At 52.5% G+C, this 27,455-nt stretch overlaps 3 protein-coding genes and 1 non-coding gene across 6 annotated transcripts; 2 read left to right on the top strand and 2 right to left on the bottom strand.

The window, feature by feature from the left end:
- The first annotated feature begins 363 nt into the window (after window positions 1-363).
- hsd11b2 (hydroxysteroid (11-beta) dehydrogenase 2) lies at window positions 364-5,021 on the top strand. Its single transcript, XM_058088407.2, has 5 exons — window positions 364-740; window positions 1,963-2,175; window positions 2,246-2,431; window positions 2,737-2,874; window positions 3,877-5,021. The coding sequence occupies exons 1-5, from the start codon at window positions 461-463 to the stop codon at window positions 4,290-4,292; spliced, it is 1,233 nt and encodes a 410-aa protein (XP_057944390.2). The 5' UTR covers window positions 364-460; the 3' UTR covers window positions 4,293-5,021.
- Window positions 5,022-6,114: 1,093 nt separating this feature from the next.
- trnaq-cug (transfer RNA glutamine (anticodon CUG)) lies at window positions 6,115-6,186 on the bottom strand. Its single transcript has one exon. It is a non-coding gene; the product is annotated as a tRNA-Gln (tRNA).
- A 204-nt stretch (window positions 6,187-6,390) lies between these two features.
- Window positions 6,391-9,559, top strand: LOC131139115 (isocitrate dehydrogenase [NAD] subunit alpha, mitochondrial). Of its 3 annotated transcripts, none has more exons than XM_058088410.2 (11): window positions 6,391-6,667; window positions 7,461-7,523; window positions 7,722-7,805; window positions 7,865-7,979; window positions 8,039-8,226; window positions 8,318-8,451; window positions 8,540-8,642; window positions 8,707-8,771; window positions 8,848-8,932; window positions 9,005-9,157; window positions 9,264-9,559. In XM_058088410.2, the coding sequence occupies exons 1-11, from the start codon at window positions 6,641-6,643 to the stop codon at window positions 9,345-9,347; spliced, it is 1,101 nt and encodes a 366-aa protein (XP_057944393.2). In that variant the 5' UTR covers window positions 6,391-6,640; the 3' UTR covers window positions 9,348-9,559. The 3 variants fall into 3 exon arrangements, with proteins under 3 accessions (XP_057944393.2, XP_057944392.2, XP_057944394.2); XM_058088409.2 differs by having other exon boundaries at window positions 6,641-6,714; XM_058088411.2 differs by having other exon boundaries at window positions 6,661-6,791.
- Window positions 9,202-27,326, bottom strand: plekhg4 (pleckstrin homology domain containing, family G (with RhoGef domain) member 4). Its single transcript, XM_058088378.2, has 22 exons — window positions 27,103-27,326; window positions 22,026-22,223; window positions 19,840-21,856; window positions 19,522-19,764; window positions 17,267-17,390; window positions 17,092-17,185; window positions 16,918-17,004; window positions 16,710-16,826; window positions 16,513-16,611; window positions 15,984-16,271; window positions 15,718-15,840; window positions 15,447-15,638; window positions 12,094-12,845; window positions 11,769-12,018; window positions 11,584-11,673; window positions 11,270-11,494; window positions 11,031-11,201; window positions 10,779-10,959; window positions 10,563-10,679; window positions 10,232-10,501; window positions 10,009-10,151; window positions 9,202-9,934 (listed from the first exon to the last, which is right to left on the bottom strand). The coding sequence occupies exons 1-22, from the start codon at window positions 27,103-27,105 to the stop codon at window positions 9,896-9,898; spliced, it is 5,823 nt and encodes a 1,940-aa protein (XP_057944361.2). The 5' UTR covers window positions 27,106-27,326; the 3' UTR covers window positions 9,202-9,895.
- Window positions 27,327-27,455: the final 129 nt, after the last annotated feature.

The following is a 27,455-nucleotide window of genomic DNA, read 5'->3' on the forward strand; positions in this document are numbered from 1 at the left end:
TGTGACTATGCAGGTAATCGTGTCGGGCCACACCCCCCCCCTCCCCAGGAGTCACACTGGAAGTCAGTGGGTGACCTCGTGGAAGATGGGCGGAGTCTAAGGGCGGAGTCTAAGGGCGGAGTCTAAGGGCGGAGTCTAAGGATGTCAGCATGGGATAGCATTGCTAGCATGAGAGGTTAGAAAGTTGGCTAGCATGCTGCCCTCTGCTGGTGTGGAGGGGCAAGTCATGTGTGTGGCGTGTGGCGTGTGTGCGTGTGTGCGTGTGTGCGTGTGTGCGTGTGTGCGTGTGTGTGTAGATTAGACAACACCCCCCCTGCTCACCCTCCCCCCCCAGCTCTGCTATATAAACAGAGAGAGAGTGAGAAGTGTTCAGTCCAGCAGCAGACGCACAGTCAGCACACACACACACACACACGCACACGCACACGCACACGCACACTGAGGTCTTGGCGTGCTCAAGATGGACGAATTGGCTCTTCCTTCGTGGCTTTGCGTCCTGGCGGTGGCCGTGTTCACGTGCGGCGTCGTGAAGAGGATGCTGGCCTCCCACCTGAGCCCCGCCTCCAGCGTGGCGGCGTGGTTGGGGGCCACCGTGCTGATGGAGCGCACGTGGGCGCTGTGCGTGCCCGCCGGGCTGCTGCTGGCGCTGCTGGGACTCGCCTACTTCCTCTACGCCATCGCCAGGTCCCGCACGCCACTCGCCGCCCTGCCCGCCGCGGGGAAGGCTGTTGTCATCACAGGTAGTACGAGGCTACGTCCTCTGCCTTGACCTTACATGACCTTAAATGTGTGTGTGTGCGTGCGTGCGCTTCGGGGGCGCCGTCAGGGATGACCCTTCTGGAGGTCAAAGGTCCTTGTTAAGACTCTTGTCCCACTTTGCCTTATCAGTGATCAGTATGGGTGTGTGTGTGTGTGTGTGCGTGTGTGTGTGTGTGTGTGCGTGTGTGTGTGCGTGTTCCCGTGTCCAACAAGCTGGAAGTTGTTTTGAAGCCATCGCCATGGCAACACATCAGCTCCTTGATGTTTACCGATTAGAATTATTAACTTTGAACTGACCTTTGAACCTTGACTGACACACACGCTCCAGCGTGTTTATGCTGGATAATACGTGTGTTGTGGTCAGGATGCCGTGGTGCATGATGGGAAATGGAGTTGATCAGTCATCAGGCCCTGCAGGCACACGGCACAGTGAGAAGGAGAGGAGCCGCCTGAGGACAAAGAGGAACATTCTTCCTGTGTGTGGGGGGGGGGCGGGGGGGGAGGGGCATGTCTCAGGGCTCGATGACCTGGCGTCGTGCCGCCATGTTGATGAGGGTGTCACATGACTGCATGGCTCCCACGCTGCCTCACTCGGAACTCATTAGCTGGGCACAAGCAACAGGGCGGGGCCAATCTACAACTTTCCTTACAGTCGTGTGTGCGTGTGCGTGTGCGTGTGCGTGTGCGTGTGCGTGTGCGTGTGCGTGTGCGTGTGCGTGTGCGTGTGCGTGCGTGCCAAAGTCCAGCAGGGCGTGTCAGGAGGTCATCCCAGGTATCACGAGCGCCACTTGTCACATGTATGCGTGCCACAAGGACGACGTCCCAGCGTGAAGAGACGCCGTGTCAGCGTTCCTTGGGGATGCGCTCCTGGTCCTGGCAGGCCTCCAAGGACGCGGTGCCAACATGACCGTCCTCTGGCCGGCTCAGCGTTCGCACAAAGAGCCAAGAGAACAGTCAGTCCTCCGGCAGATCAGGTTCTGAGTCTTCCTGGAAGTCCGACTGCTGCTCCACTTCCCTTCTGGGAAAGTACATGGAGCGTGAAGGGGGGGGGTTTAGTGGGGGGGGCCATCAGTCATCTAACCCGCCTTGAACTGTAAAAAAAAAAAAAGGCAATCGGGGCAGAACTGGAAGTCAGAAGCAGAAGTCACATGACACTGTCACATGACCCCGTCACATGACGCTGTCCCCCCCCCCCCCCTGCAGGATGTGACTCGGGCTTCGGGAAGGCGACAGCCAAGCGTCTGGACGCCCTGGGCTTCCAGGTGTTCGCCACGGTGTTGGAGCTGTCGGGGGAAGGAGCCGCTGAGCTCCGCAGGACGTGCTCGCCACGCCTCACGCTCCTGCAGGTGGACATCACGAAGCCGCAGCAGCTCCAGCAGGCGCTGACGGACGTCCAGGCCCAGCTGGGCTTCAAAGGTACCCAACGGCGCCGCCATCCTCGCCTGGGTGACGCCCGCTTCCCTGACTGTGTGTGTGCGTGTCTCAGGGCTGTGGGGTCTGGTCAACAACGCCGGCGTGTGCGTCAACTTCGGTGACATCGAGTTGTCCCTGATGTCGAACTTCCGCGGATGCATGGAGGTCAACTTCTTTGGAACGCTCAATGTCACTAAAAGCTTCCTGCCGCTGCTGCGACAGGCCAAAGGTCGCCTCGTCACCGTCTCAAGTCCAGCTGGTGGGCGAACGCCGCACGCACGCACCCACGCACGCACCCACGCACCCACCCATGCACCCACCCATGCACCCACGCACCCACGCACCCACGCACCCACGCACCCACGCACCCATGCACCCACCCATGCACCCACGCACCGACGCACGCACCCACGCACACACCCACGCACCCACGCACGCACCCACGCACCCACGCACCCACGCACCCACGCACGCACCCACGCACCCACGCACCCACGCACCCACGCACCCACGCACCCACGCACGCAAACAAAGACGTCACTTCCTGCCATAATGTCCTGTCAGGTGACCAACCTTTTCCCTGCCTGGCGGCGTACGGAGCGTCCAAGGCGGCCCTCAACCTCCTCATCAACACGCTGAGACACGAGCTGGCACCCTGGGGCGTCCACGTGGCCTCCATCCTGCCATCCTCATACAAGACAGGTAAACATGAGGATGACCATGATGATGATGAGTAGGAGGAAGAGGAGGATGACGAGCAGGCATGGGATAGGAATATGATGATAAACATGAGGATGATGGTGATGATGTTAAGGATGATGATGATGATGGTGCTCATGAGGAGAATAATTGTGATGAAGGTGACGATGCTGAGGAGGATAACAATGATGGTGATGAGGATGAAAATGATGAGGATGATGGTGATGAGGATTGAGATGATGTAATGATGAGGAGGAGAATGAGGATGTGATGATAATGATGTTGCTAATGAGGATTCAGATGATGGAATGAGGATGAGGAAGGATGAAGATGATGAGGATTAAGATGATGGAATGATGATGATGATGATGTGATGATGGTGAGGATGAAGACAGGGATGATGATGAGATTGAGATGATGTAGTGATGAGGGGAATGAGGATGTGTTGATAATGGTGGGCATGATGGTGATGAGGATTGAGATGATGGAATGATGGAATGATGGAATGATGATGAGGAATGATGAAGATGATAATGATAATGATGATGGTGATGAGGATTGAGATGATGTAATGATGGTGAGAAATGATGAAGATGATGGTGATGATAATGATGATGGTGATGGTGATGAGGATTGAGATGACGTAATGATGATGAGGAATGATGAAGATGATGGTGATGAGGATTGAGATGATGTAATGATGATGAGGAAAGATGAAGATGACGGTGATGATGATGATGGTGATGAGGATTGAGATGATGTAATGATGTAATGATGTAATGATGTAATGATGTAATGACGTAATGACGTAATGATGTAATGATGTAATGACGTAATGACATAATGACATAATGACATAATGATGTAATGATGTAATGATGTAGTGACGTAATGATGTAATGACGTAATGACGTAATGACGTAATGACGTAATGACGTAATGACGTAATGACGTAATGACGAATGATGTGACGTGACGGTGACGGCGGTGGTCATGTGACGGCAGGTCAGTGCGGTAACCACGCCTACTGGGAGGACCAGCACCAGCGGCTGCTGCAGGCGTTGCCGCGGGCGTTGCTGGAAGACTACGGTGAGGACTACGTGAGCGAGACCAAGGAGTTGTTCCACAGCTACGCCCGGCAGGCCAACCCGGACCTCAGCCCCGTGGTGGACGCCATCGTGCAGGCGCTGCTGTCGCCGCAGCCCGAGGCGCGCTACTTGGCGGGGCCGGGCGTGGGCCTGATGTACTTCATCCACAACTACTGTCCCCACGCCATCCGCAACCGCTTCCTGCAAAGCCTCTTCGTCAAGAAGAAGGTGACGCCGCGGGCGCTGAGGAAGCGTGCGGCCTTTGACCTCGTCTCCCACGACGACAACAACAACAACAACAAGGAGGAGGAGGAGGGGGACAAGGTCAAGTAGCTGCCCGACGGCGGAATCACTCGGAAGCACCAGTCACTCGCTAGAGCTTTAGGACACGCACGCGTTGCAAAGGGAAGTGGGGGCGGGGCTTAGGAAAGACGCCACCGGCCTCCAACCAAAGACGAGCGTAGGAAGGCGACAAAGACAACAGGACATCCTGGCCCAGACTAGCTCCGCCCCTGAGGGACGGCACAAGCCTTAAAGGAGGTGCGCCGGAAGGTGGAAAGGAAGGTGATGCTGTAGACACGCCCCCCGCGGCCTCGTGTCCAATGACGCCACAGCATTCTCTACGTGTGACATCACTCCGCCACAATAAAAGCAGAAAAGAGTTAGCCATTACTTAGGCATGCAGTAGTAGGAAGTAGTAGGAAGTAGTAGGAAGTAGTAAGTAGTAGTAAGTAGTAGTAAGTAGTAGTACCACCACCACAAAGAATTCCATCATATTTCATATCTCATCCTGTCAAAATGTGAAACTTTTTACTTCCTGCTGATGTTGAAATATGATTTTGTTCACCGATGAAGCATCAGCAACTTTTATTTATTGTCCACGCACACGCACACACACACACACGCACACACACACACACACACACACTGCAAAGTGTCTTACGGTTTGACCCTGTTGATGCTGTCCAGCATGCTCATCACCTCACGACAGCTGTCACTCAAACTGTGAATTTGGTATTTTCTTTGTTTATTCTTGGCTTGAATTAAAAAGACTTTCTTCTATTTGTGAGTGTGCTCATGCGTGTGGAACTATACATGCGTGTGGAACTATACATGCGTGTGGAACTATAGATGCATGTGTGTGGAACTATACATGCGTGTGGAACTATACATGCATGTGGAACTATACATGCGTGTGGAACTATATATGTGTGTGGAACTATAGATGTGTGTGGAAATATAGATGCGTGTGGAACTATACATGCGTGTGGAACTATAGATGCGTGTGTGTGGAACTATAGATGCGTGTGGAAATATAGATGCGTGTGGAACTATACATGCGTGTGGAACTATACATGCGTGTGGAACTATACATGCGTGTGGAACTATAGGCGCACATGAGTGGAGGGTCCCTGGAAGGTCCGTGACGACTATAAAGAGGCGATGTGTGTGTACATCTCAGTGGGGGGGGGGGGTGTTATGTAAGTGATCTCATGGTTCCATTACCCCCAAAGCAGACACGCTGGTGGACTTTAAAGTCCTCGTGTGTAATGATCTTTTGTCGGAAGTTCGATTCCTGCAATCGGTCAACTTTTCTTTGTGTAAACTCGCCCAAAGGTTGAAGGACTTTATTAGTTTGGCATTTCAAGTGTCAAGTTTTAGGGGCTACTATTAGCTAATTAACCATCCTGAGGTGCAAAACAAATTTAGGGTTAGCGTTAGGGTTGGGGTTGAGGTGGGGTTGGGGTTAGGGTTAGAGGGTTGGGGTTAGGTTTAGGTTTAGGGTTAGGGGGTTTGGGTTAGGGTTACGGTTGGGGTAGGGGTTGGATTTGATTTTTGAGGTTAGGGGTAGGGTTAGGGTTAGGGTTAGGTTTAGGGTTAGGGTTAAAAGTAGCCCCCCCATTTTGTAGCCATTTTGTCTTGCACATGTTGGACAACAGAAAAATGTATACCTCCATTTGACAGATTAGTCAAAGATGACGAGAGGAACTGTGTCATTTTCAGTCAGGTGTGGCAGTGACACCTAGTGGTGGGAGGTGGGACTATCAGCAAGAACCGCCGTCATTATTGTTGAAAAACAATCACTGATTATGATCATTTTTCCCTGTCAAGTTGGTCGTGCATTGAAGAAAGAAGTAAACTAATCCTAAAAGTTAGGTTCCACCGAGATTTGAACTCGGATCGCTGGATTCAGAGTCCAGAGTGCTAACCATTACACCATGGAACCACGTGAGTCCGAGAGTAACATTTACATGTAACATCATATCAGGAGCTGATGTTATTTCTGTTCATTGTAATTCATGACTTTGACCGGATTATCTGTTGAATTAAATACATACAGAGGAAAACTTATGTCAACTAAAAACATTTTAGAACAGGACATTGACAAACGCACACACGCCCAAACAACAGGTGGCGATGTCGGTCCTACACGAAGACTAATGAAAGTGAAGATGCTCTCCAGTCTTCTGAGGCAGCAGGCATAAGACTTGTCTTGCCGGTCCAGACTCGGTCTTTCTGGTCCAGATTCGATACGCTCGTTGATTATACCCAATCTTCCTGTTCCAGACCCAGTACTACTGTTCCGAAAGTCCGCCTTGTGGTTTTGTCAGCCGTCTGGGCAACCGAGTGGAGCATCTTCGTGTTCTTTGACACAATCTTTGCCTCGGCACCTTTCCAGAATGGCCGGTAACGCGTGGAGGTCAATGGTAAGAAAAAGATGGCAGGAAACATTCGCCGTTGGGGACGAAGACTGGTAATTAGTACGGCTGTGTCTGCGAGGGGAGACGAAGTTTGACCGAGCTCCGCTGTTGTGTTCTTATTCTTTTAAAGGCGAGCAGCGTTAGCATGTTAGCCGCTTAGCTTCCGGGGTGTGTGTGTACAGTTTGCATGAAAGTGTGTGTCCTTCAGCTACTCTTGCTAACGTAGCTAACTGCTAGCCCTCCGTCTTGGCTTTGTTTCCCACGAATGTCTCCTCTTGGCTGTAAATCCTCTTTAAGCTCCCAATCCCTTGGGGCTGACAATCGATGATGTTAGGACTGATAAAAGTGTCACGTTTAGCGGGTGTCATTAAAGCTCCGTAGAGGGGACACCGCACAAAAAACTCAAAGTCAAAAATAGTTTGACTTGTAACGCAATCTCTACAGTTTAATTCGGCTTTATTATGTTTAAAGATTAACTCCAATCACAGTCGTAGACTGGCGTAACAATGTTGTACAATTAATGTATTTTTGTGGTTGTAAACGTCTTCATTGGCAATTGTATTGATATATGTATATATATATATAATAGATGCCAAACATAATTTGCAAATGTGTTACGTAAACATGAAATGTTTATATTTTAATGCATTTCCTACTCAATACATGATCCTATAATTGGCACTCATGCCTTATTGCTGTTGTGTATTCTTAAAGGGACAGTACACATTAAAAATCAGAGTCAGTTAGCATGTGGCTATCATGTCAACCGGTGTTGTGACCTTCATGTTGTCTCCTACAGTTGTCCCAGGTGGTGGTCGGTGCCACAAAGCGCCCCCTTTTTTCGTCTTTCTCTTCCAGGGGAGTAAGTATTTCAGGGGACGTCTCTCGTGTCTTCTGTGGTAGCTGCCTAGCTTAATTTAGCTCAGCTTAGGCTAGCTTATCTTAGGCACTGGACACAGTAGAGAAACCGCTAGCCTAGCTGTGCTAACTAAACCAGCAGTTACCACATTGTCTGAAGTAATAATTAATAATTGTGTGTGTGTGTGTGTGTGTGTCACAGATGCACACGGTCACGCTGATACCTGGCGATGGCATCGGACCTGAGATCTCCAGCGCAGTAATGAAGATCTTTGAGGCCGCAAAAGTAAGACTGCATTCAGGTGAGGTCAAGGTTGGTGGTAACCTTTAACCCCCGACGCCCAGGCTCCAATCCAATGGGAGGAGAGGAATGTGACGGCCATCAAAGGTCCCGGTGGCAGGTGGATGATCCCCCCCGATGCCAAAGAGTCGATGGACCGCAGCAAGATTGGACTGAAAGGTGAGTTCCCCTTCCTTAGCCTTTTAAAAGCAGTGAGAGTGACACCTCGTCTTGTGCAGGACCTCTGAAGACGCCCATCGCCGCTGGTCACCCTTCCATGAACCTGCTGCTCAGGAAGACCTTTGACCTTTATGCCAACGTCAGGCCGTGTGTCTCCATCGAAGGCTACAAGACGCCGTACACCGACGTCAACCTGGTCACCATCCGCGAGAACACGGAGGGCGAGTACAGTGGCATCGAACACGTGGTCTGTGTTGCCAAGCCATTGATTGATGGATGCATGCGGGCGGGATTCAATGGAGGTGGACTTTTGAGGGAAGGTTCTGGTGTCTTGGCAGATTGTGGACGGTGTCGTTCAGAGCATCAAACTGATTACAGAAGACGCCAGCAGACGCATCGCCGAGTACGCCTTCGAATACGCCAGAAACAACCAAAGAAACAGCGTCACCGCCGTCCACAAGGCCAACATCATGTGAGCGACTTCCTGTTTGTGTCCCGTCACCCGTCTCCTGTTTGTTGATGATGATGTAACTTCCCGTTTGGGCGCCGCGTGCGAGCAGGCGGATGTCCGACGGGCTCTTCCTGAGGAAATGCCGCGAGGTGGCGGAGAACTACAAAGACGTGAAGTTCACAGAGATGTACCTGGACACCGTGTGCCTCAACGTGAGTACCCAGTTGCCTGAACGGCTCGGGAGGCCTGTCTTGACGTCTCGCCGCGACCTTTCAGATGGTTCAGGACCCGACGCAGTTTGACGTCCTGGTGATGCCCAACTTGTACGGAGACATTCTCAGGTCAGGCCGCATCTTGGCGTGATGCCTACCTGCGGAGAGGGCGGTGCACGTGAACGTTGTCTTTTGTGTGCTTCAGCGACCTTTGTGCCGGCCTCATCGGTGGACTCGGGGTCACACCCAGCGGTAACATCGGCGCCAATGGCGTGGCCATCTTTGAATCTGTGAGTACATTCCAGCATGTCTGACTCTGACTCGTTTTTTTTTTTTTTTAACAAACTTGCTTGTTCCTGCAGGTCCATGGCACGGCCCCCGACATCGCCGGTCTGGACCTCGCCAACCCCACTGCCTTGCTGCTCAGCGCCGTCATGATGCTGCGTCACATGGGCCTTCACGAGCACGGCCACAAGATACAGACGGCGTGCTTCGACACCATCAGAGACAAGAAGGTCAGAACTTCTGTGTGAGGACGCTCCACTCCCAGCGACCATCATCTGCATAGCATCCATGCTAGCCTCCAAAGACGTAACGTCCTGCCGCTCGTCTTTCTCTCAGGTGCTGACCAAGGACTTGGGAGGAAATTCCAAATGTTCAGAGTTCACGGCTGAAATCTGTCGTCGTGTTCAGGATCTGGATTGATACGGTGGCGACAACGGCAACGTGCCTGCTAACTCCACCCCCCGCCCCCTCTGAGGGGCTCAGGGCTTCTCCGAGCTCAGACGCTCACAGCAAACATGACTGATGCTAAGGAGGAGGAGCTTAGCAGTTTTCTAACGGTCACTAACGAACTTATTTATTGTTTCCTCTGGCCATGTCGTCACGCCGTGGCTCCATTAAAAGGGCTTTTCTTCCTCAATGGCTGAGTGTGTCGGAAAACACAAACAGGAAGAAGTCTGTTAGTTTCTAACAACAAAGATGTCTTTTTTTTTTAATTCAAGTAAGAAAAGTGCCAGCAGATGCTGCTTATGTACATCTCACACACACACACACACACACACACACACGACGCTTCCCAAACATGAACCTCAACAACACAGAAGAGTCTGGCAACAGTGGTGCGTTCAGGGACTCGCTTATGTGTGTGGGAAAAGCAGATCTGTTCATATTTCACCACCAGAGGGAGACAGCTGACTGGTGGTTGCCACGGCAACTGCAGTTTGTTACAAGAAGTGATTGAGTCGGGCAGGTCAAACCATGGTTGCAGGGCCGATGACGGACGCCGCCCCCTGAAGACGAGTCACCGTTGGAACACTGGGCCATTGGAATAGGAACACGTGCGTGTGCATGCACTCGGACTCACAGGTACGATGCGTTTGTGGGAGGAGCAAGAGGAGGAGCTCTGCTCCTCCTGTAGCGTCTCCTGGAGGTTGGAGGAGACACAGCCGGAGTCGGAGCCGGTGGACCCTGAGAGACAACGAGAGGACGAGCCGGAACTTTCCGTGGCTGCGAGACAGAAATCAGCTGTTATGATGGTCTGTGGTCAATATGACGACGATGATGATGATGATTATGATGGTGCGTACTCATGGATGGCTGACTGGCGGTCTCGTGCTCCTGCTCGTCTTCCTCAATGCACGGTGTGACGAAGGCGGCGTCGCCCGGCGTAGATGACACGCTGCAACTGAAGGAGGACGCCATGACTTGCTCGCCCCCCGGTGGCTCGTACCTGAACACGTGAAGGTTGAGGGAGCCCAGCAGGCTGGATGACGAAGGGTCAGAGGTCACTGCTGGACGCTTGAAAGGCTTGGAGTGGTCGAAGACGGACACGGCGATCGATGCTCGCGTCCTGGCGCCTGCACGGACAAACAACTGATGAAGTGAGACTGGTCCTTGGCAGGTGTCGCAGTCCCGTACCTCGAGTCTTGGTGATGTAATGCACGGCTCGGTCGCTGATGGCGGCGGCGCTGGGCTGGATGTCCAGGAAAGGTTTGTTGCCCACCCCCATGGAGACCATCTCCTTCAGACGCACCTCTGCACACACGCTCATGTTATTATTAAGTGTCTTGTAGAGGAGCCACCACAAGGTGGCAGTAGTGACTAACATCAGCTTTTATTTTGAAATGAACAGACCTTTGTTCCTGGTGGCCTGCGTCCACAGGATTCTTGTGATGTCACCGGTCCAGGCGTGTTTGACCTTGGCAGTCGTGGCCTGCAGGATCAAGGTCTGGTTCTTGGTGGTCCTCCTGCGGAACCAGATCTCAAAGCGTAGCCCGTTGTCTCCCGCCGACTCGGTCAGGCCCAAATCTGCCGTCTGATGTACCGAAAGGAGCGTTACGGACAAAGCACCAACAGGAACAGTATGCAGGAACAGGAAGTGCGTACCTTGAATGACTGTTTGTAGATAAAGACGTCCAGGCCGCCCTCCATCTTCTTGGCCTTGCTCAGGAGGAGCAGTTCCTCAAACAGGAAGACGCGACGCAGGCTTTTCCTCCTCCCGCTCCACACCGTGAACTCGTCCTGGCGGATGAGCTGGCCTTGTTCCTTCAGGTTGACCTACCGACACGCCAGCACACCATCAGGTCTCCGCCCATTCCACACGCCACAATATAAGCCACACCCACATCGCAGTTGCAAATAGCGTCCATGGCGAGCAGGTCGTTGCCATGGCGAAGCTGGAACTTGACCATGCCGGTGGCTGACTGCAGCGAGTGAAGCTCCGCCTCCTGAGCCACGCCCACCTCCTTGATGAGGTCAGTGAGCAGCAGAGCGTATTTGCTCATTCGCTGGATGGGCTTCAACAAGTAGGAGGACAGGTCCATCTTGTCTCCCAGCTCCAGCTGTTTCCTCTGCGGGTGAACAAATGGAGCCATGTTGGTCACATGAGGTTAAAGGTTAAAGGTCAAGCATTTCAAGCAAGTCAAGCATCAAGCGTCACCTTGAAGAAGACAAGTCCATGGTTGGCCAGCAGGGCGTCAGACTTGGGCTTGTTTTTACTGTACAGAGCGTAGAGACTGAACTGTTCCTTCTGAGGCACACAAACACAAAGAACATGAGAAGATGGCTGCGTGATGACCACGACGTCAAAGGGCGCCACCTGGCGACTGGAGGACAAGTACGTACGTGTCTGAGGAAGCACTGGGACACCCGTAGTGGGTGTTTCCAGCAGGCCTCCAGCTCTTTGAGGAAGAACTGACTATGGAAGTCCAGAAGCTTCTCCAGGTTCCCGAAGACCACGGAGCGTTTTCCCCTCAGGTCCTGAGGCAGGTCTGCCCGGTCCATCTCGGGGAAGTAGTGCTCGATGATGTAACGTAGAGAGCGCACGTACTCGCGCTCGGTGGTCACCATCTCCTCCACGATGTGACGCAGTTTACTGCAGAGACAAACGCTTCCTCGTCAGACCGGGCTGCCGTGTTACCATGGTAACACCGCGTCAGCGCTGACCCACCTTCCCCCAAGTTGGGCTTCAGAGTTTCTGAGGCTCCCCGGTGTCCCAGGGTTGCGGGCCCCCCAGCCCGGCGCAGGGGTCCTGGGACAGAGGGTGCGGTCTGACGCCTCGGTGCTGCTGACCTCCAAACCGCGTATGAAGACGCCCGTGTTTCCTCTGCGTGCGGGCTCGCTGAGCGTGCGTGGGGAGGGGCAGTAGCGGGACCCCTCGGGGGCGGCGGGACAGTCGAAGCTTTGAGTCTTCCTGAGCAGCTGACGTCTGCTGGAGTAGGAGAAGGACGGGGTGGGGCAAGCGGAGGAGTTGAGGCGGAGCCTGCCGAAGGACGCCTCGCTGCCAAATAAGCGCTGAAGGAGTGGAGTCTGCTGTGGACTAACGGGGGCCGAGGAGGGGCATGAGGTGGGCTCGCTAGTCGCTGTCTCCGTGGAGACGGGACGTACATTGTCTACAGAGTCAGAGCGCCGCCGGTGGGCTGACTCTTTAAGCGCTCGCACGTCGGCCATCTTCCTGTCAAACATGGACCTGGCCTCCTGACACTTGGACCACGCGAAGCTCCACTGGCGGAGGCCTCGCTCGTCCTGCAGCTCGCCCGCCAATGCCTTCATCTCCTGGAAACGAGCCTCCGGGATGGGTGGATGCTGGCGCTGGTATTCCTCCAAGGAGCCAATCACGGCCTGGCATTGTTCCGGCAGCATGCTCTTGTCCGCGGTGATGCCGGCCAGACGATGGCGCCCCTTTATCGCCCAGCCGTACGCCTGCACAGACGTGCCACATCTCAGCAAAGCACTAAAAATGTGGCGTCTTTGTACCGCTTTCACGTCGCGGGTTAAAAACCCAGAGGTCAGCGTTGAAGGTCAGACGACGAGCAGCCGTGGCGAGGAGCCTTTGAAGTGCGTGTTAGCATGGGCGTGCTCTGACCTCCTTTTGGCTGAGGGTGGGAGCACGGGGCCCCTGTGTGTGTGTGTGTGTGTGTGTGTGTGTGTGTGTGTGTGGGAAGTGAGCGGCTGGCGATCAAGTCACATCAACAAAATCATCTGTTAGAAGAGCACTCAGCCAAGACGCACACACACACACACACACACACACACACACACACACACACAGACAAAGCAAGCTGCGCCAACACATGATGACATTATTATTATTATTATTATTATTATTACATTATCAGTGTTAGCCGACCGTGTTAGCCACAATGCACATCAAGTCCTGACAGCTGATGGCAGGGGCGGACTTAACATTAGGCAAACACAGGTTCCGAGATTCCCAGGGGGCCCCGAATGTCTCATTAAAAGTGATTATTGATGATGTGAGTATCGAAGCATAAAGTATGACATTTATACGTATCCACGTACATTCAATAACATTCACAGTACAACAGGAAGTGGAAACCGTCTGTTTGCAAACAACTGCTGAATTAGCGCATGCTGAATACAGGAAGTGAACAAATGTATTAGCAAGTGATTTCCTACTCCTTTTTGGGCATGTGGAATTGGGTACAATTGTGTACAAAATGAATGAAACCATAACCACGCAAACCATATTAACTCTTTTATATGTATTTTTTCCAACCCGACCACACACTCCCATTTAACGTGTTTAGGCACCAAAGGCCCCAACAGGTGATGATGCAACTGCACAATAGAAGAGAGCATGTTTGGTGCACTTTTAAGCATTTTATAAGAACTGGGCCTGCATCTCCTCCATTGAAATTCACGCTGCACAGCAACCAGGAAGTGCAAAGGCATCTCATGGTGTTGGTGTCCACACTCCATATGCCCCCCCCCCCCATCCTGGTCAAGCTTGACCAAGTCGCCCATAAACATGCCACGCACCCAGTGGTGGTGTAGCATTCATGGACATCGGGTCATTATATAAACATCATTTTTTTGGCAAAGACCCGGCAACACACTGAAGTGAAGAGCAGTGATGCTCAACTGGCGGACGGCAACCCAAAAGTGGGTTGTGGGGTCTTTTTCAGTGGATCAGTTGCCAACAGTCCCTTTAAACAAAAGATATTTAAGACATTTGGGTGGAAAGAATGACATCATTTGTTATTAATTAAGTTGAGAAAGCAGCCTCAGGAGGCGCCACAGCGACTCAGCGTCGCCCCCTCAGCGACTCAGCATCGCCCCCTCAGCGACTCAGCGTTGCCCCCTCAGCGACTCAGCGTCGCCCCCTCAGCGACTCAGCGTCGCCCCCTAAGGAGCATAGACGTACTCCAGGGCAAGTTAGCGTGGCAGCAGCTGAAAGTAGCACCTTTCATCAGTGCTGAAATTCAACACAAGTGAGGCGTGTCCATGTTGTATGACGAGAGGCTACATAGTTAACAACTCGGCCTGGAATTAGGAATCTTAGGAATCTTCAAGGGCACAATGAAGGGAGTGAAAACTATTGTGTTTCATCATCAACAAGTCTTTATGGATCTTTCACTTTTTCACGCGGTTTTACTGCGTGTTTAGTTCCAGAGGGAGCAAATGGAGGCACAGCCAAACTAAATACCCATCTTTCTAGCACTTAGTATCCCAGCTGGTGTCTCTGAGAGGTGAGTGGAAAAAGGAAGTGAAAGGACAGAATTCCAGGCCAGGAGTTGTAAAGAAATGGCTTCCATGTAACACATTGCAAGTCATGTGACCTTAGCGCTGTAGAAGATGCACACTTCATCTTTTCTAGTAAAGTTGTCCCCGGTCCTCACAAAGACACACATTTGCACCCACGTATAAAGTTGTGCATCACCTTTTTAACACACGCACACACACACACACACACACACACACACAGGCGCACAATGAAGTGAAGAAAGTGTGTCGTACCTTGAGTGTTTGCTGGCGGTGCTGCTGTGTGATTGAACTAGTAGAGAGTGGCATCTCGACCACACACACTGACACCCCCCCACCCCCTGAAAACAACCCTCCCCCATCAGAGGGTGAAAGGCAGATGGGCGGTCCCTGGAGGAGGGGGAGGGTCACCACGGCAACAAAGACTTTGTGCGGGGAGTAAAAGAAGAAGGTGGGAGGGAGAACTTGGCACTAGAGCGACATCTTGACGACACACACTTCCCTCGTCACTTGCACGCAAGGTTAGAGTCCCAACAAACACCAAGTGTGTCCTGCTGGGCGTGTCTGTCTGACTATTGGCTGCAACCCTCCCGACTATGACGGAACTAGGACACAAACACCAGCGGATACGCTTACGGCCAACAAACATGCAGCTTGGAAGACTTGGAAGACTTGGAAGACTTGGAAGACTTGGAAGACTTGGAAGTGTGACATGCTCCAAATACACGCTTGACTCATCAACGTGTGCAAGGTGTCAAGTACACACACGTGACCAAGAAGATTGGGCGAGATGGGTACCTGGTCCAGGAAGCGGTACAGTCGGGCGGCCTTTTCAATGTTGCGGCCAGTGGCATTGACCCGCTGGGAGAAATCCTGAAGCTCGGCCCAGAAGGAACGGACTTTGACCACGTAGACATGGAGGTCAGCAGACGAGATGTTCCCCCAACGCTCCAGACGGCTCAGTAACTCCTGGCCTTGTTTACAGTGATCCTACACAAACACACGTGGGTGTGTTGGACTTCTTCACTTGTTCCTTCGTCACATGACCGAGGGAGAAGAAGCAACATACGTATGCGGAGGAGTAGAAGTCTTTAAACTCCAGCTGTTTCCGGTTCAGAGCGTCCAGCGAGTCCTCTGATTGGTTCAGAACCCTGAGGCGTACCTCGCCCTCTTCCTCCAACCACGACCTCACCTGAGGAACACGTGAAGGAGATCCATTTATTGGGTTGTGTGTTTGGCTAGCTCTGCTCTGCTAATAGGCCCTAACTGATTGATGCGTCTGTGCTAACACTGGCGAGCAGCAGGCTATCCAGTTAGCAGCTAATTATGGGTCACCTTGGCAAAGCCCTCCTCCAGGCTCCTGAAGTCCATAATGAAGTTCAGCTCCTGAGTCCTGGCGTTGGACAAGGTCACCAGGCGGTGGAGCAGCTCGTCCACCCGCTCGTACAAACAGGACACGGCGTCCACGGCCGCCACGTAGTCCTCCGTCAGGCCCACGCCGCCCTCGTCCCTGCGTAGCAGTGACAGCGAGGCTCCGCCCTCCTGCTGCAACTGGACCAGTTGTCTGTCTTGGAGGATGCTGCACATCATGGTCTTGTTCGTGGACAACAGCTGCTCCGCCTCCTGGGAGACACAAAGACAGAAATCAGTGTGACGTCATACGTGTGTGCGCGTCTACACGTGTGTGCGCGTCTACACGTGTGTGCGCGTCTACACGTGTGTGCGCGTCTACACGTGTGTGCGCGTCTACACGTGTGTGCGCGTCTACACGTGTGTGCGCGTCTACACGTGTGTGCGCGTCTACACGTGTGTGCGCGTCTACACGTGTGTGCGCGTCTACACGTGTGTGCGCGTACGCATGCACCTCAGCAGCAGCAGGGAGAGCTGTGGTCTCCATGATGTTGATGTTCTTCTGCAGCAGGTGGATGACACCTTCACACTGATTGGTCAACTGCTCCACTCTCTGATGGACAACAACAACGCCACACAGTCAGGTGTGAGCGTGCACGGTGTGAGCGTGCACGGCGTGAGCGTGCACGGTGCGTGCGTGTGTGAACTGACCGATCTGAAGTCCAGCCAGCTGCTGTGACAGAACAAGAAGGAACCTCCGAACTGTGCAGGAAGCTGATGGAGGTCCACATGCTTCTGAAGACACTTAAGGGAGTTAAACACCTCAACCTGCACACACACACACACACACACACACACATAAATGACACAACACGTGCACTCCCTCACCTACGTGCACAACAGGGGTGTGGAATGTCACCTGTGGAGCTGCAGCTTTATCCACATGCAGCGATGTGTCCTTGTTGGTCCACAGTAGGACATTGTGGACGCAGCCTGGGACGTCCTCCTACACACACACACACACACACACACACACACACACACACACAAGCTACCACACAAATCCAGGTGTGTGATCCGGGTGTGGTCCTACCTGCAATGACCTGAGGGCACAAAAGAGGGCGGGGACCGGCGCTGCCTTTCGGGCGTCCACCAGCACAATCAGACCCGAAGCTGGCACGCTGGCGCTGTCGGAGGGCGGAGGACACGATGCGGCTTCGTTACACAACAGCGTGTACGACTGTGATGAAGGGAGGAAGAGGCGGTACCTGAGGGTGGAAGTGTAGTAGCGCAGAAGGCGGAAAAGCTCCATGCTGTCACATTCCGGGTGGGACCATAAGGTGTTCCCGGCACACACCGTCAGTAGTCTGCGTCCACTGCGACCTCTGCTTCCTGTGTGGCAGGGAAACTGGTGAGGTGTTTACACGCTTTACCACAAGGGGGGGCAGTCGTCTACACGCTTTACCACAAGGGGGGGCAGTCGTCTACACGCTTTACCACAAGGGGGGGCAGTCGTCTACACTCTTTACCACAAGGGGGGGCAGTCGTCTACACGCTTTACCACAAGGGGGGGCAGTCGTCTACACGCTTTACCACAAGGGGGGGCAGTCGTCTACACGCTTTACCACAAGGGGGGGCAGTCGTCTACACTCTTTACCACAAGGGGGGGCAGTCGTCTACACTCTTTACCACAAGGGGGGGCAGTCGTCTACACGCTTTACCACAAGGAGGGGCAGTCGTCTACACTCTTTACCACAAGGGGGGGGCAGTCGTCTACACTCTTTACCACAAGGGGGGGGCAGTCGTCTACACTCTTTACCACAAGGGGGGGCAGTCGTCTACACTCTTTACCACAAGGGGGGGCAGTCGTCTACACGCTTTACCACAAGGGGGGCCAGTCGTCTACACGCTTTACCACAAGGGGGGGCAGTCGTCTACACTCTTTACCACAAGGGGGGGGCAGTCGTCTACACGCTTTACCACAAGGGGGGGCAGTCGTCTACACTCTTTACCACAAGGGGGGGCAGTCGTCTACACTCTTTACCACAAGGGGGGGCAGTCGTCTACACTCTTTACCACAAGGGGGGGCAGTCGTCTACACGCTTTACCACAAGGGGGGGCAGTCGTCTACACGCTTTACCACAAGGGGGGGCAGTCGTCTACACTCTTTACCACAAGGGGGGGGCAGTCGTCTACACGCTTTACCACAAGGGGGGGCAGTCGTCTACACTCTTTACCACAAGGGGGGGCAGTCGTCTACACGCTTTACCACAAGGGGGGGCAGTCGTCTACACTCTTTACCACAAGGGGGGGCAGTCGTCTACACTCTTTACCACAAGGGGGGGCAGTCGTCTACACGCTTTACCACAAGGGGGGGCAGTCGTCTACACTCTTTACCACAAGGGGGGGCAGTCGTCTACACTCTTTACCACAAGGGGGGGCAGTCGTCTACACGCTTTACCACAAGGGGGGGCAGTCGTCTACACGCTTTACCACAAGGGGGGGCAGTCGTCTACACGCTTTACCACAAGGGGGGGCAGTCGTCTACACGCTTTACCACAAGGGGGGGCAGTCGTCTACACTCTTTACCACAAGGGGGGGGCAGTCGTCTACACGCTTTACCACAAGGGGGGGCAGTCATCTACACGCTTTACCACAAGGGGGGGCAGTCGTCTACACTCTTTACCACAAGGGGGGGCAGTCGTCTACACGCTTTACCACAAGGGGGGGCAGTCGTCTACACTCTTTACCACAAGGGGGGGCAGTCGTCTACACTCTTTACCACAAGGGGGGGCAGTCGTCTACACGCTTTACCACAAGGGGGGGCAGTCGTCTACACTCTTTACCACAAGGGGGGGCAGTCGTCTACACTCTTTACCACAAGGGGGGGCAGTCGTCTACACGCTTTACCACAAGGGGGGGCAGTCGTCTACACTCTTTACCACAAGGGGGGGGCAGTCGTCTACACGCTTTACCACAAGGGGGGGCAGTCGTCTACACGCTTTACCACAAGGGGGGGCAGTCGTCTACACTCTTTACCACAAGGGGGGGGCAGTCGTCTACACTCTTTACCACAAGGGGGGGCAGTCGTCTACACTCTTTACCACAAGGGGGGGGCAGTCGTCTACACTCTTTACCACAAGGGGGGGGCAGTCGTCTACACTCTTTACCACAAGGGGGGGGCAGTCATCTACACTCTTTACCACAAGGGGGGGGCAGTCGTCTACGCTCTTTACCACAAGGGGGGGGCAGTCGTCTACGCTCTTTACCACAAGGGGGGGCAGTCGTCTACGCTCTTTACCACAAGGGGGGGCAGTCGTCTACGCTCTTTACCACAAGGGGGGGGCAGTCGTCTACACTCTTTACCACAAGGGGGGGCAGTCGTCTACGCTCTTTACCACAAGGGGGGGCAGTCGTCAGCATTATGAACATACCCAGCATCTTCTGCTGACCAATGTGAAGGCCACACATGTGGACCTGGACACGAGCCCCAAGGTAAAGGGGGGGGGACGGGTGCTCTTACCGGGCAGACAGACAAGTCCAGACTTCAACAGCAGCCTGCTGAAACCAGACCGGAAGGATCTGCAAGACAGGGAAGACCGGGAGAAGCCAACCCGGCTGGAGGACCCGGACAAGCGGGGAGGCTGAAAGGACTGGGAGGACTCTGGGGTCTGGGTGACTTGAATGGGGGCTACAGGGCCAGGTGACTGGGCCGCTGATGGTTCTTGTGGTTCTGCTGGACTGGGATCAGTAGACAGAAGGCCTTCTGTGAGAAAACACAATCTCATGTAAGTCTTCACTCACACCAGATGACGTTACAGATACAGATGGAGATGGGTACCATCAACTTGGTGCCACTTTCCCTCCACCTTCTCCGGCTCTTCTCTATCTTGGGGAGGTTCCTCAGGTGGTGGAGATGCTCCTGTTGTCATGGTAACCACCACTGACTCTAACGTCAACGCATCTTCCAAATAAGAGTTCCCACGACGTGCATGTTCTGCGAGGTCTTCGCCACTAGAGCGCTCAGGCTGTCTGATCACAATAGGATTTTCAGAATAAGAGTCTTCAGCATGTTTGGGTTCTGTGTTGGTTGAAGAAATGTTTTCAGAATAAGAGCCCACAGCATTTGTGTGTTCAGCACAGCATTCAGAGTCCTCATTGTGGGTCTTTGCTGGAAGCTCTTCAGAATAAGAGTCCCCCATAAGTTTTTGTTTGGTGGGCTTTTCACAATAAGAGTGCTCTATCAACCTTTCAGAATAAGAGTTTTCAGTGTGCGTGGGTTCAGGAAGCTTTTCAGAACATGAGGTCTCAGTGTATATTCGCTCTGTAGTCTCTTCAGAATAAGAGTCCACAAGATGCACAGGTTCTGTAATCTCTTCAGAATAAGAGTCCACAAGATGCACAGGTTCTGTAATCCTTTCAGAATAAGAGTCCAGAAGGTGCACAGGTTCTGTAATCTCTTCAGAATAAGAGTCCACAAGGTGCACAGGTTCTGTAATCTCTTCAGAATAAAAGTCCACAAGGTGCACAGGTTCTCTAATCTCTTCAGAATAAGAGTCGTCAGCACGTACGAGTTGTCCAATCTCATGTTCATCATGCTTGTCAGAGCGCAAAGGAGCTTCTTCAGTTGAGAACATTGGTCCACTCGCTCGCTGCGCCTCCTCTTGTTCTTCTCCTCCTCTGACCTCCTGGTTTCCCTCTCCATCGTGTCTACTTGCTTGATTCTGTCGTACGACCACAGGCTCCACCTCCTCTTCTATCTTCACCTCCACTGCTCCTTCTCCGTCAACTTCACCGCTCTCCTGTTCCTCCTCTCTTTCTGGGACTTCCTTCTCTTCCTCCTCAGCAGCCACAAAACTTTCTTCTCTCTCTTCTTCACCAACATCGACTACCGCTGCTGCCTTAACGCCCCCCACCTCTCTGCCCTCGACACCCTTCCCTGATGGAGTGTATGGATGGCTACCCAGTGTGGGATGCTGTGACGGACAGCTAGAGGGGGGGGCGGGGGGGAGTGTGGTGGCGCCACTGCAGACCTGAACACACAGCAAGGAGGAAGTGTGTGTGTGATCGCTTGCAGCGGTGTGTTTGACTGTGTCAGCCGTGTGTGTGTGATCACTGGTTGCATGTGTGTGTGTGGGATGACTTGTGGTCGCGTGTGTGTTTGTGTCGGCCGTGTGTGTGTGATCACCGGTGGCGTGTGTGTGTGTGTCGGCCGTGCGTGTGCGTGTGCTGCGTCTGGCTCGGTGCTGCAGGCTGATGGACTGGGTCAAGGAACCTTTCTGTGGGGAGAAGCGAGGCAGCGCCAGTTCTGTCAGCTCCACGTACTCGCCCTCGGACTCCTCCCCCTCACTGAAGACTGCTGATTGGTCCGTTTGTAGCTTGGCTCCATGTCCTGGGAGGTCATGTGACTGGTTGCTCAACTCCTCGCCAGCCTGGGTGGGGGTGGTGCGGGGCCTGTGGATGAACTGTGGATGGACCACGTCCTCCCAGGGGACCCTGAAGACGTCTCCCTGCGCCGACAGCAGGCAGCGCTCCAGCCTGGACATCCCTCGCTGCGCCCTGTCCATGTTGACAGAGTCCAGCCAGGCCATGCTGAAGACGGACCGCGGGCCTAGCGCCGGCACTTCCTGTCGCTCCACATGATGGCCGCCGTCCGACACGCTGCACGCCAGCAGGCGGGGGCAGGAGGAGGCGGCGTGTGCCGGAGGAGACGGGAGCGCAGCAGGAGGAACTAGCAGCAAGTAGAAGTCTTCCGGCCGCAGGAGGTGCCGGTCCAGAGGACTGAGCTGAACCACGATCTTGTCATGGAGGCAGAGGGGCCAGCCCTCGTGACGAAACAACAAGCCCCCGAACTGAGCCTGGGGGAGAGACAGATGAGCATCGTGAAACATGAAACCACCGTACGTGCATGTCACATGACTATCATGTTGCATCCATGTGATGATTAGTCTTCATATTTCTACGTTGTGTGTGTGTGTGTGTGTGCGTGTGTGTGTGTGTGTGTGTGTGTGCGTGTACATTACTCACGCAGGCGTCTTGCTGAAGCCTTTGCAGGAAGTGCTTGGCAGGGAGCAGGAAGTGGATCAGGTAGCGGAAACCGTCGCCACGGTAATAGCTCTCCACCGCACTCAGCACCTGACAGAGGACAGTGGGGGACGTGGCCTGGAAGGGCGGGAAGAGGGAGGCCAGAGCAGCCTGGATGCAGTGGTCCAAAGATCGGGAGTCCTATGAGGGCAAAGGAGGAAGGACGGGACTCAGACATGACCTTTGACCTTTCTGACAGTGTAAACAGTGTGACTCGCTGCTGGTTCATGAGCCAAGTGAGACCCTCACAGGGGCGGTGCTTATATTCACGTGGACATCAATCAAATGTCACATGACCCGCCCGTTCCTGATCCTTGTCATTGAATGTCATTGAATGCAACACGACATCACAATCTGCCGCCTGCCGTGACATCACTTCTCCCGTTTAGGTTGTCCAACACCTCTTAGGACTCTGAGAGCTCCAGCAGACCACCAGGAGTACCCGTAGCCATGGAGACAAGGGGGCGTGGATGTAATTGGATCTACTGGTGGAGAGCCAGTGGAGACCAGTTAAAAATATCAGCCTGACCCCCACACCCCCCGCCTCGACATGACATGACACACTTTTATAATGAGCTCAGTGTCTGTGTGTTGTGCAGCAGGTTTTTTTTAAGAGTCACTAATTAGGAGTCAACTCATCCTTGATAAAAATGTACAAGGCAGCAGCTGCAAAATGGAAGTTAGTGCAGGTTATTGCTGACCTGAGAACACACGCTGACCTCCAACCACACGCACAGAAGGCTATCTATCTTATTGATAGTGCTGGAGCTAGATTGAGCGTCGCAATTCAGATTTTTTTGTCAGTCATGCAGCACATGCTGAGTCAGACATCTTCAGATCGTAATCAGGTCTTTTCCAAATGCGAATTATGGTAATGGTAATGGTTTAATTTCATTAGAACATGCATCAGATTCCAATTGAGTGCATCCCATAATCAGTTCCCAGTTCCACATGTCCAAAAGGAGTAGGAAGAAGCAAAGCTTATTAAATCCTACCCCTCCATCTGGTACTTTTACAATCACTAACTCTTACATTTGTTCACTTCCTGCTTTCCTAATATAGTTTGAATAAAATAAAATAAAATAAAATAAATTTTTGGCCCGTAGTGAAGTACTGGGTGATATGATCATCCAATGCCATAATGGGTACCATAGTGCGTGTCAATATAGTGATATATATAGCACATCATGACTGGTTCAAGACTCTTCATCCTTGGATTTAGCAAACATCAACTGCTTGTATTGTTTCTTGAATTGGCTCATCGTTGTGCATTGTTTGATTTCCTTACTCAATCCATTCCATAGTTTGATTCCACATACTGAAATGCTATGGCTAGCATAACGTAGTCCTAGCAACGAAGTGTTTCAGCATGTAAGTGTTTAACATCAGATATGGATCAGATAACAGCCAGTGTGACTCCAGTGTAAACAGAGATTGGCGTGCCAACATGTCAATATGTAGATGGATGACCCAAAGAACACACCAAGGTGTGCTCCACACAGCTAATTAAAATACATTCCCTGTTTAGTAAACTTCTACCAGATGTACACCTGCGGCTTATGAACAGGTGTGGCTTAAACATGTGCAAATATTTTTTTCCTCTTTAAATTTAGTGGGCCTGGCTGATATTCCAGTTTTCTCAATAGTCTGGAATTAACCGTAATGTTAAAGCAAACAGAGTTCAGGCATCAGAATGGTATCAACCGCGTCTGTCACTCAGCCAGTCTGAGGATTGTGGACTGGTTCCACCGTAACCTACTTAGTCCTCAAAGAAGCCCTTGACATCTATGAAGCAGCGTGAGGAGTTTGAGACGGACAAGGAGTCGGCCCCCGCTTTGTGAGATGAGAAGCCTGCAAGCTAAAGCAAGTCCGGCAATGACGCATCCGGACAGCCGCCAGGAAATGACTCCAGATCAATAGAAAGTTGGAACGTGTGGAGCGTGAAGGTCAATGATTACTAACCATGGTCACGTGACGGACAATGACAGCGGTGTTAAGAGCCAAGGCTTGTGTCGTCATACTTTGTCACACAAACTGATCCCACCGGGCTGTTGTTCTGGTTCTGCTGGTTTTGGATGAATAGTCGGCGGCGGTGGCGGCGGCGGAGCAACGTGATTCAGCCACTCATGAAATAACCTGTTCTCTAGCTGTGACGAAGCACACACCATGGTCAGCTACGGTTGAGGTTGCCACCTTCTCAGCCAGCGGTCATTCCAGGATAAATGACCTTTAACCCCACCCAAAACAGTGACAGAAGCAGCCAGCTGGTGAGTGGCGCTCATCGTCATAGTGATGAGACGCCGTGAGATCTTTTTGAGAATGTTGCAGTCCAACACAAGCTAACATGTCGCAACAACACCGAGATGAAGCTGAAGATGAAGACGAGGGCACGCAGGAACACGTTCATGTCACTGGAGTCATGTGACAGTCTCAAATGTGTCCTCTCGCGATCCACCAGACCTGTTCTTGCTGTTTACACTCATAACCAGATACTCAAGCGTCTCCAGGAGGTCATACCAGTACATGCCCGTATGGACCTGCTGGTGATTGGTGATAGACACAAAGTGACTCCATGGAACTTCTTCATGCACAAAGTTCCACCTTTGGGAGCCAGTCAGCAGCGGGGTGAGGACCACCAACGGTCCCAGGCTAAGGGTGCACACTTTACACCATAAGTCAGTGCTTCTCAATGATTCAATGTTTTGATTTGAAATACTATTTAAAAACCCGATAAGACATGAGTGTATATTTTATCTGTACAAACCGCCGTAGGAGTTGCTGGCCAGCTGTTTGTATACTTAGAAAGCAACTGGTGGGCCGGGTTCAAACACTTGGTGGGCCACATGTGGCCCCCGGGCCGTAGTTTGCCCACCCCTGGTTCATAGCATTGTCATTTACAACAGCCTAGCTTTGTCGTTTATTGGCGGTTGTTTTAAGTCAAAGCAAATAATTCTTTCTCACACTTATGGGCTCCCTTTCCGGGAACTGAACGACACCAAATGATATTCCTCCAAGTCGGAAAAAATGCATTAAAACAAGAGACTGGAATATGTTAGTTAATTAACGTGATGACAATAATTACGGAGTAATCCATGAACGTGCCACAACCCTCATTAAGGATAAGGATGGAAACGAGGAGGGGCTCCATCAGCAACCTCTTTGTTAGGAAAACAAAACAGGCTACTGTGGGCTGAACCATCCCAAAACAACATCAGCAAACCCGACTGTCCTCTCGCCACACAACGCCACACAACGCCAACACGGCGTCAGTCACGGCACACGTCACGTTCAAAAACGGTGGGAAATCATACAACTCGGGCCCGTTACCCTCAACATGTCATGTGACTTCAGGGAACCGACAGAGACGATTGGCGGAGCTCAGCTGTGCATTGTGGAAAAGGAAGGCCTCCGCCCCCCCGGGGACCTTCTTTTGAAGGCAGCACCACATCCATCCCGGGGTGGGTTCCTAAGGTCCAAAGGAGGACAACAACAACCGAATCAGAAGGTCACGCCACTGTGGTCATATTTCTACATCCTCCTTGAGCCAAAATGTCAACATCAATACATGAATCACTTTAGGACCCCCGGGGGGGCCCTTCAGGTGTGAGTGCTTTCCCAGACGGACCGGGGGAGGGGCGGTGTCAGCTTTCAGGATCATGGACAGGGTCCTGTCTTGAACGAGTCCTGGTCTTGAGGGACGGTGAAAAGCTCTACGGGTTCTGTCCCCTGACCTTTGAGCCCCCACAGAGTGTTAAACGTGAGACAGATGTCTCTGCTCCTTTAAGTGGACTTTCCTTCTGGTCCCGCTCAGGTGTTTGAACGCCCCCCCAGCTCTCACCAGCGATGCCCTTACCTATAATGTGGGACTATAAAAACGGAGGACTGCGTCTGGAATACGGAAGGTCCAAAGTAACAGCTGGAAAAGAGTTCCAAGAGTGTGAGACTTGAACATGTTGGCGCCCTGCGAAGCAGGTTGGGGCGCATGGTGGCCAAACGCTTGTGAAGACAAAACGTCAACATGTTGGGACAAGAACGTGACCCTGCCGAGCTACGCCACCCGTGCAGGTTCATTTGTCAAACCAAAGTCATTCATTCATTCATTTTCTACGCGGGGGTGCCGGAGCCTATCCCACCCTGGACTGGAGGCCAGCCAATCACAGGGCACATAGAGTCAAACAACCATTTGGAGTCACCAATTAACCTAGCATGTTTTTGGAAGGAAACCCATGCAAACTCCACACAGAGATGGCCGAGGATGGGGTTGAACTCGGGTCTCCTAGCTGTGAGATCTGCGTGCTAACCACTCGACCGCCGTGCAGCCAGGAGGTTGTCGTATCATCAATAATTCTCAACACATCATGTGACGTTTAGCGAGAAGGCTAGAAAAGTCCAAACCTCCCCGTGAAGCCGCAGAACATCTCATCATCTACTCATGACTGCTCACCAACACAGCGGAACTTCATGGAAGGTTCTCCTGTTTGTGGAACATGGAAATCCTGCATTGATGTTCTACATGTTCATGAACCTTCTAGCATACGGCTCCGCCCACCAACTGATAACGATGCCAATTAGCAGCATCGCTTCTGGTGTGCACATCCACACAACACCAACATGGAAGGTGACGATGGAGCAACTGGGAGCACTGCAGCATGACGACCAGTTTCAAGACTTAGAGTTAAGATCACCAGAAGATCCCAACAACCAAAGCGTAAACATCTCACATGGAGGAATGTCACATTTTATGGAATGTCAACATGGACGGATCTACAGCAAGATGAACCATACATTGATCTCCACACTCTTCCAGACAAATGTGGGAGGACTACACCTTGGTGGAAAACCTGCACCTCCCCCAACACGGCAAATGGTCACAGCAAACACACACACACACACACACACACACACACACACAACTGCTCTACATGTGCTCAAAGCTACAGCAACTTAGTGACAGATGTGTGTGTGTGTGTGTGTGTGTGTGTGTGTGTGTGTGTGTGTGTGAAAGAGAGAGAGCCCCTACCATGGTGTAAGTAGCATGTCCTCGCTTGTTGTGTATTCCACTTATCAGTTATGTATTCCACCAAGGAGTCCAGTATTCCAGTCAGGAATTGTATATTCCATTAAGAAGTCACATTGTCCGGTCAGGAATTGTGTATTTCCGATTGAACAACAGCATGTCTTGTCATGTGTGTGTCCCGTCATGTCTGACTCTGCTGTAAATCTCCTGTATGCTCACATGGGAAGCTCCGCCCACCCCCAGCTGTCAGTCATTCTGTGGCTCAGCCCCCTCCTCTTAGCCGCTCCCATCATGCTTTGCAAGGCAACTTTGGAAGCTGGCATGGAATGCAATGCAATGCTAAATAAATCACGGAA

The sequence above is a fragment of the Doryrhamphus excisus genome, linkage group LG13 (assembly GCF_037039965.1).
Source record: "Doryrhamphus excisus strain RoL-2023G ecotype Guam linkage group LG13, RoL_Dexc_Guam_v1.1, whole genome shotgun sequence".
NCBI lineage: Eukaryota > Metazoa > Chordata > Actinopteri > Syngnathiformes > Syngnathidae > Doryrhamphus > Doryrhamphus excisus.

Bases quoted from the DNA above. Each gene is read 5' to 3' on its own strand.
- hsd11b2 (XM_058088407.2), top strand. From the start codon at position 461: ATGGACGAATTGGCTCTTCCTTCGTGGCTTTGCGTCCTGGCGGTGGCC. The intron at 741-1,962 runs GTAGTACGAGGC...CCCCCCCTGCAG, and splicing joins GAAGGCTGTTGTCATCACAG to GATGTGACTCGGGCTTCGGG. The intron at 2,176-2,245 runs GTACCCAACGGC...TGCGTGTCTCAG, and splicing joins GGCCCAGCTGGGCTTCAAAG to GGCTGTGGGGTCTGGTCAAC.
- plekhg4 (XM_058088378.2), bottom strand. The intron at 17,391-19,521 runs GTAAGAGCACCC...CCTGCCACACAG, and splicing joins TGGACTTGTCTGTCTGCCCG to GAAGCAGAGGTCGCAGTGGA. The intron at 15,639-15,717 runs GTATGTTGCTTC...GTGTTTGTGTAG, and splicing joins ACTTCTACTCCTCCGCATAC to GATCACTGTAAACAAGGCCA.
- LOC131139115 (XM_058088409.2), top strand. From the start codon at position 6,679: ATGGCAGGAAACATTCGCCGTTGGGGACGAAGACTG. The intron at 8,452-8,539 runs GTGAGCGACTTC...GCGTGCGAGCAG, and splicing joins GTCCACAAGGCCAACATCAT to GCGGATGTCCGACGGGCTCT. The intron at 8,772-8,847 runs GTCAGGCCGCAT...TGTGTGCTTCAG, and splicing joins TTGTACGGAGACATTCTCAG to CGACCTTTGTGCCGGCCTCA.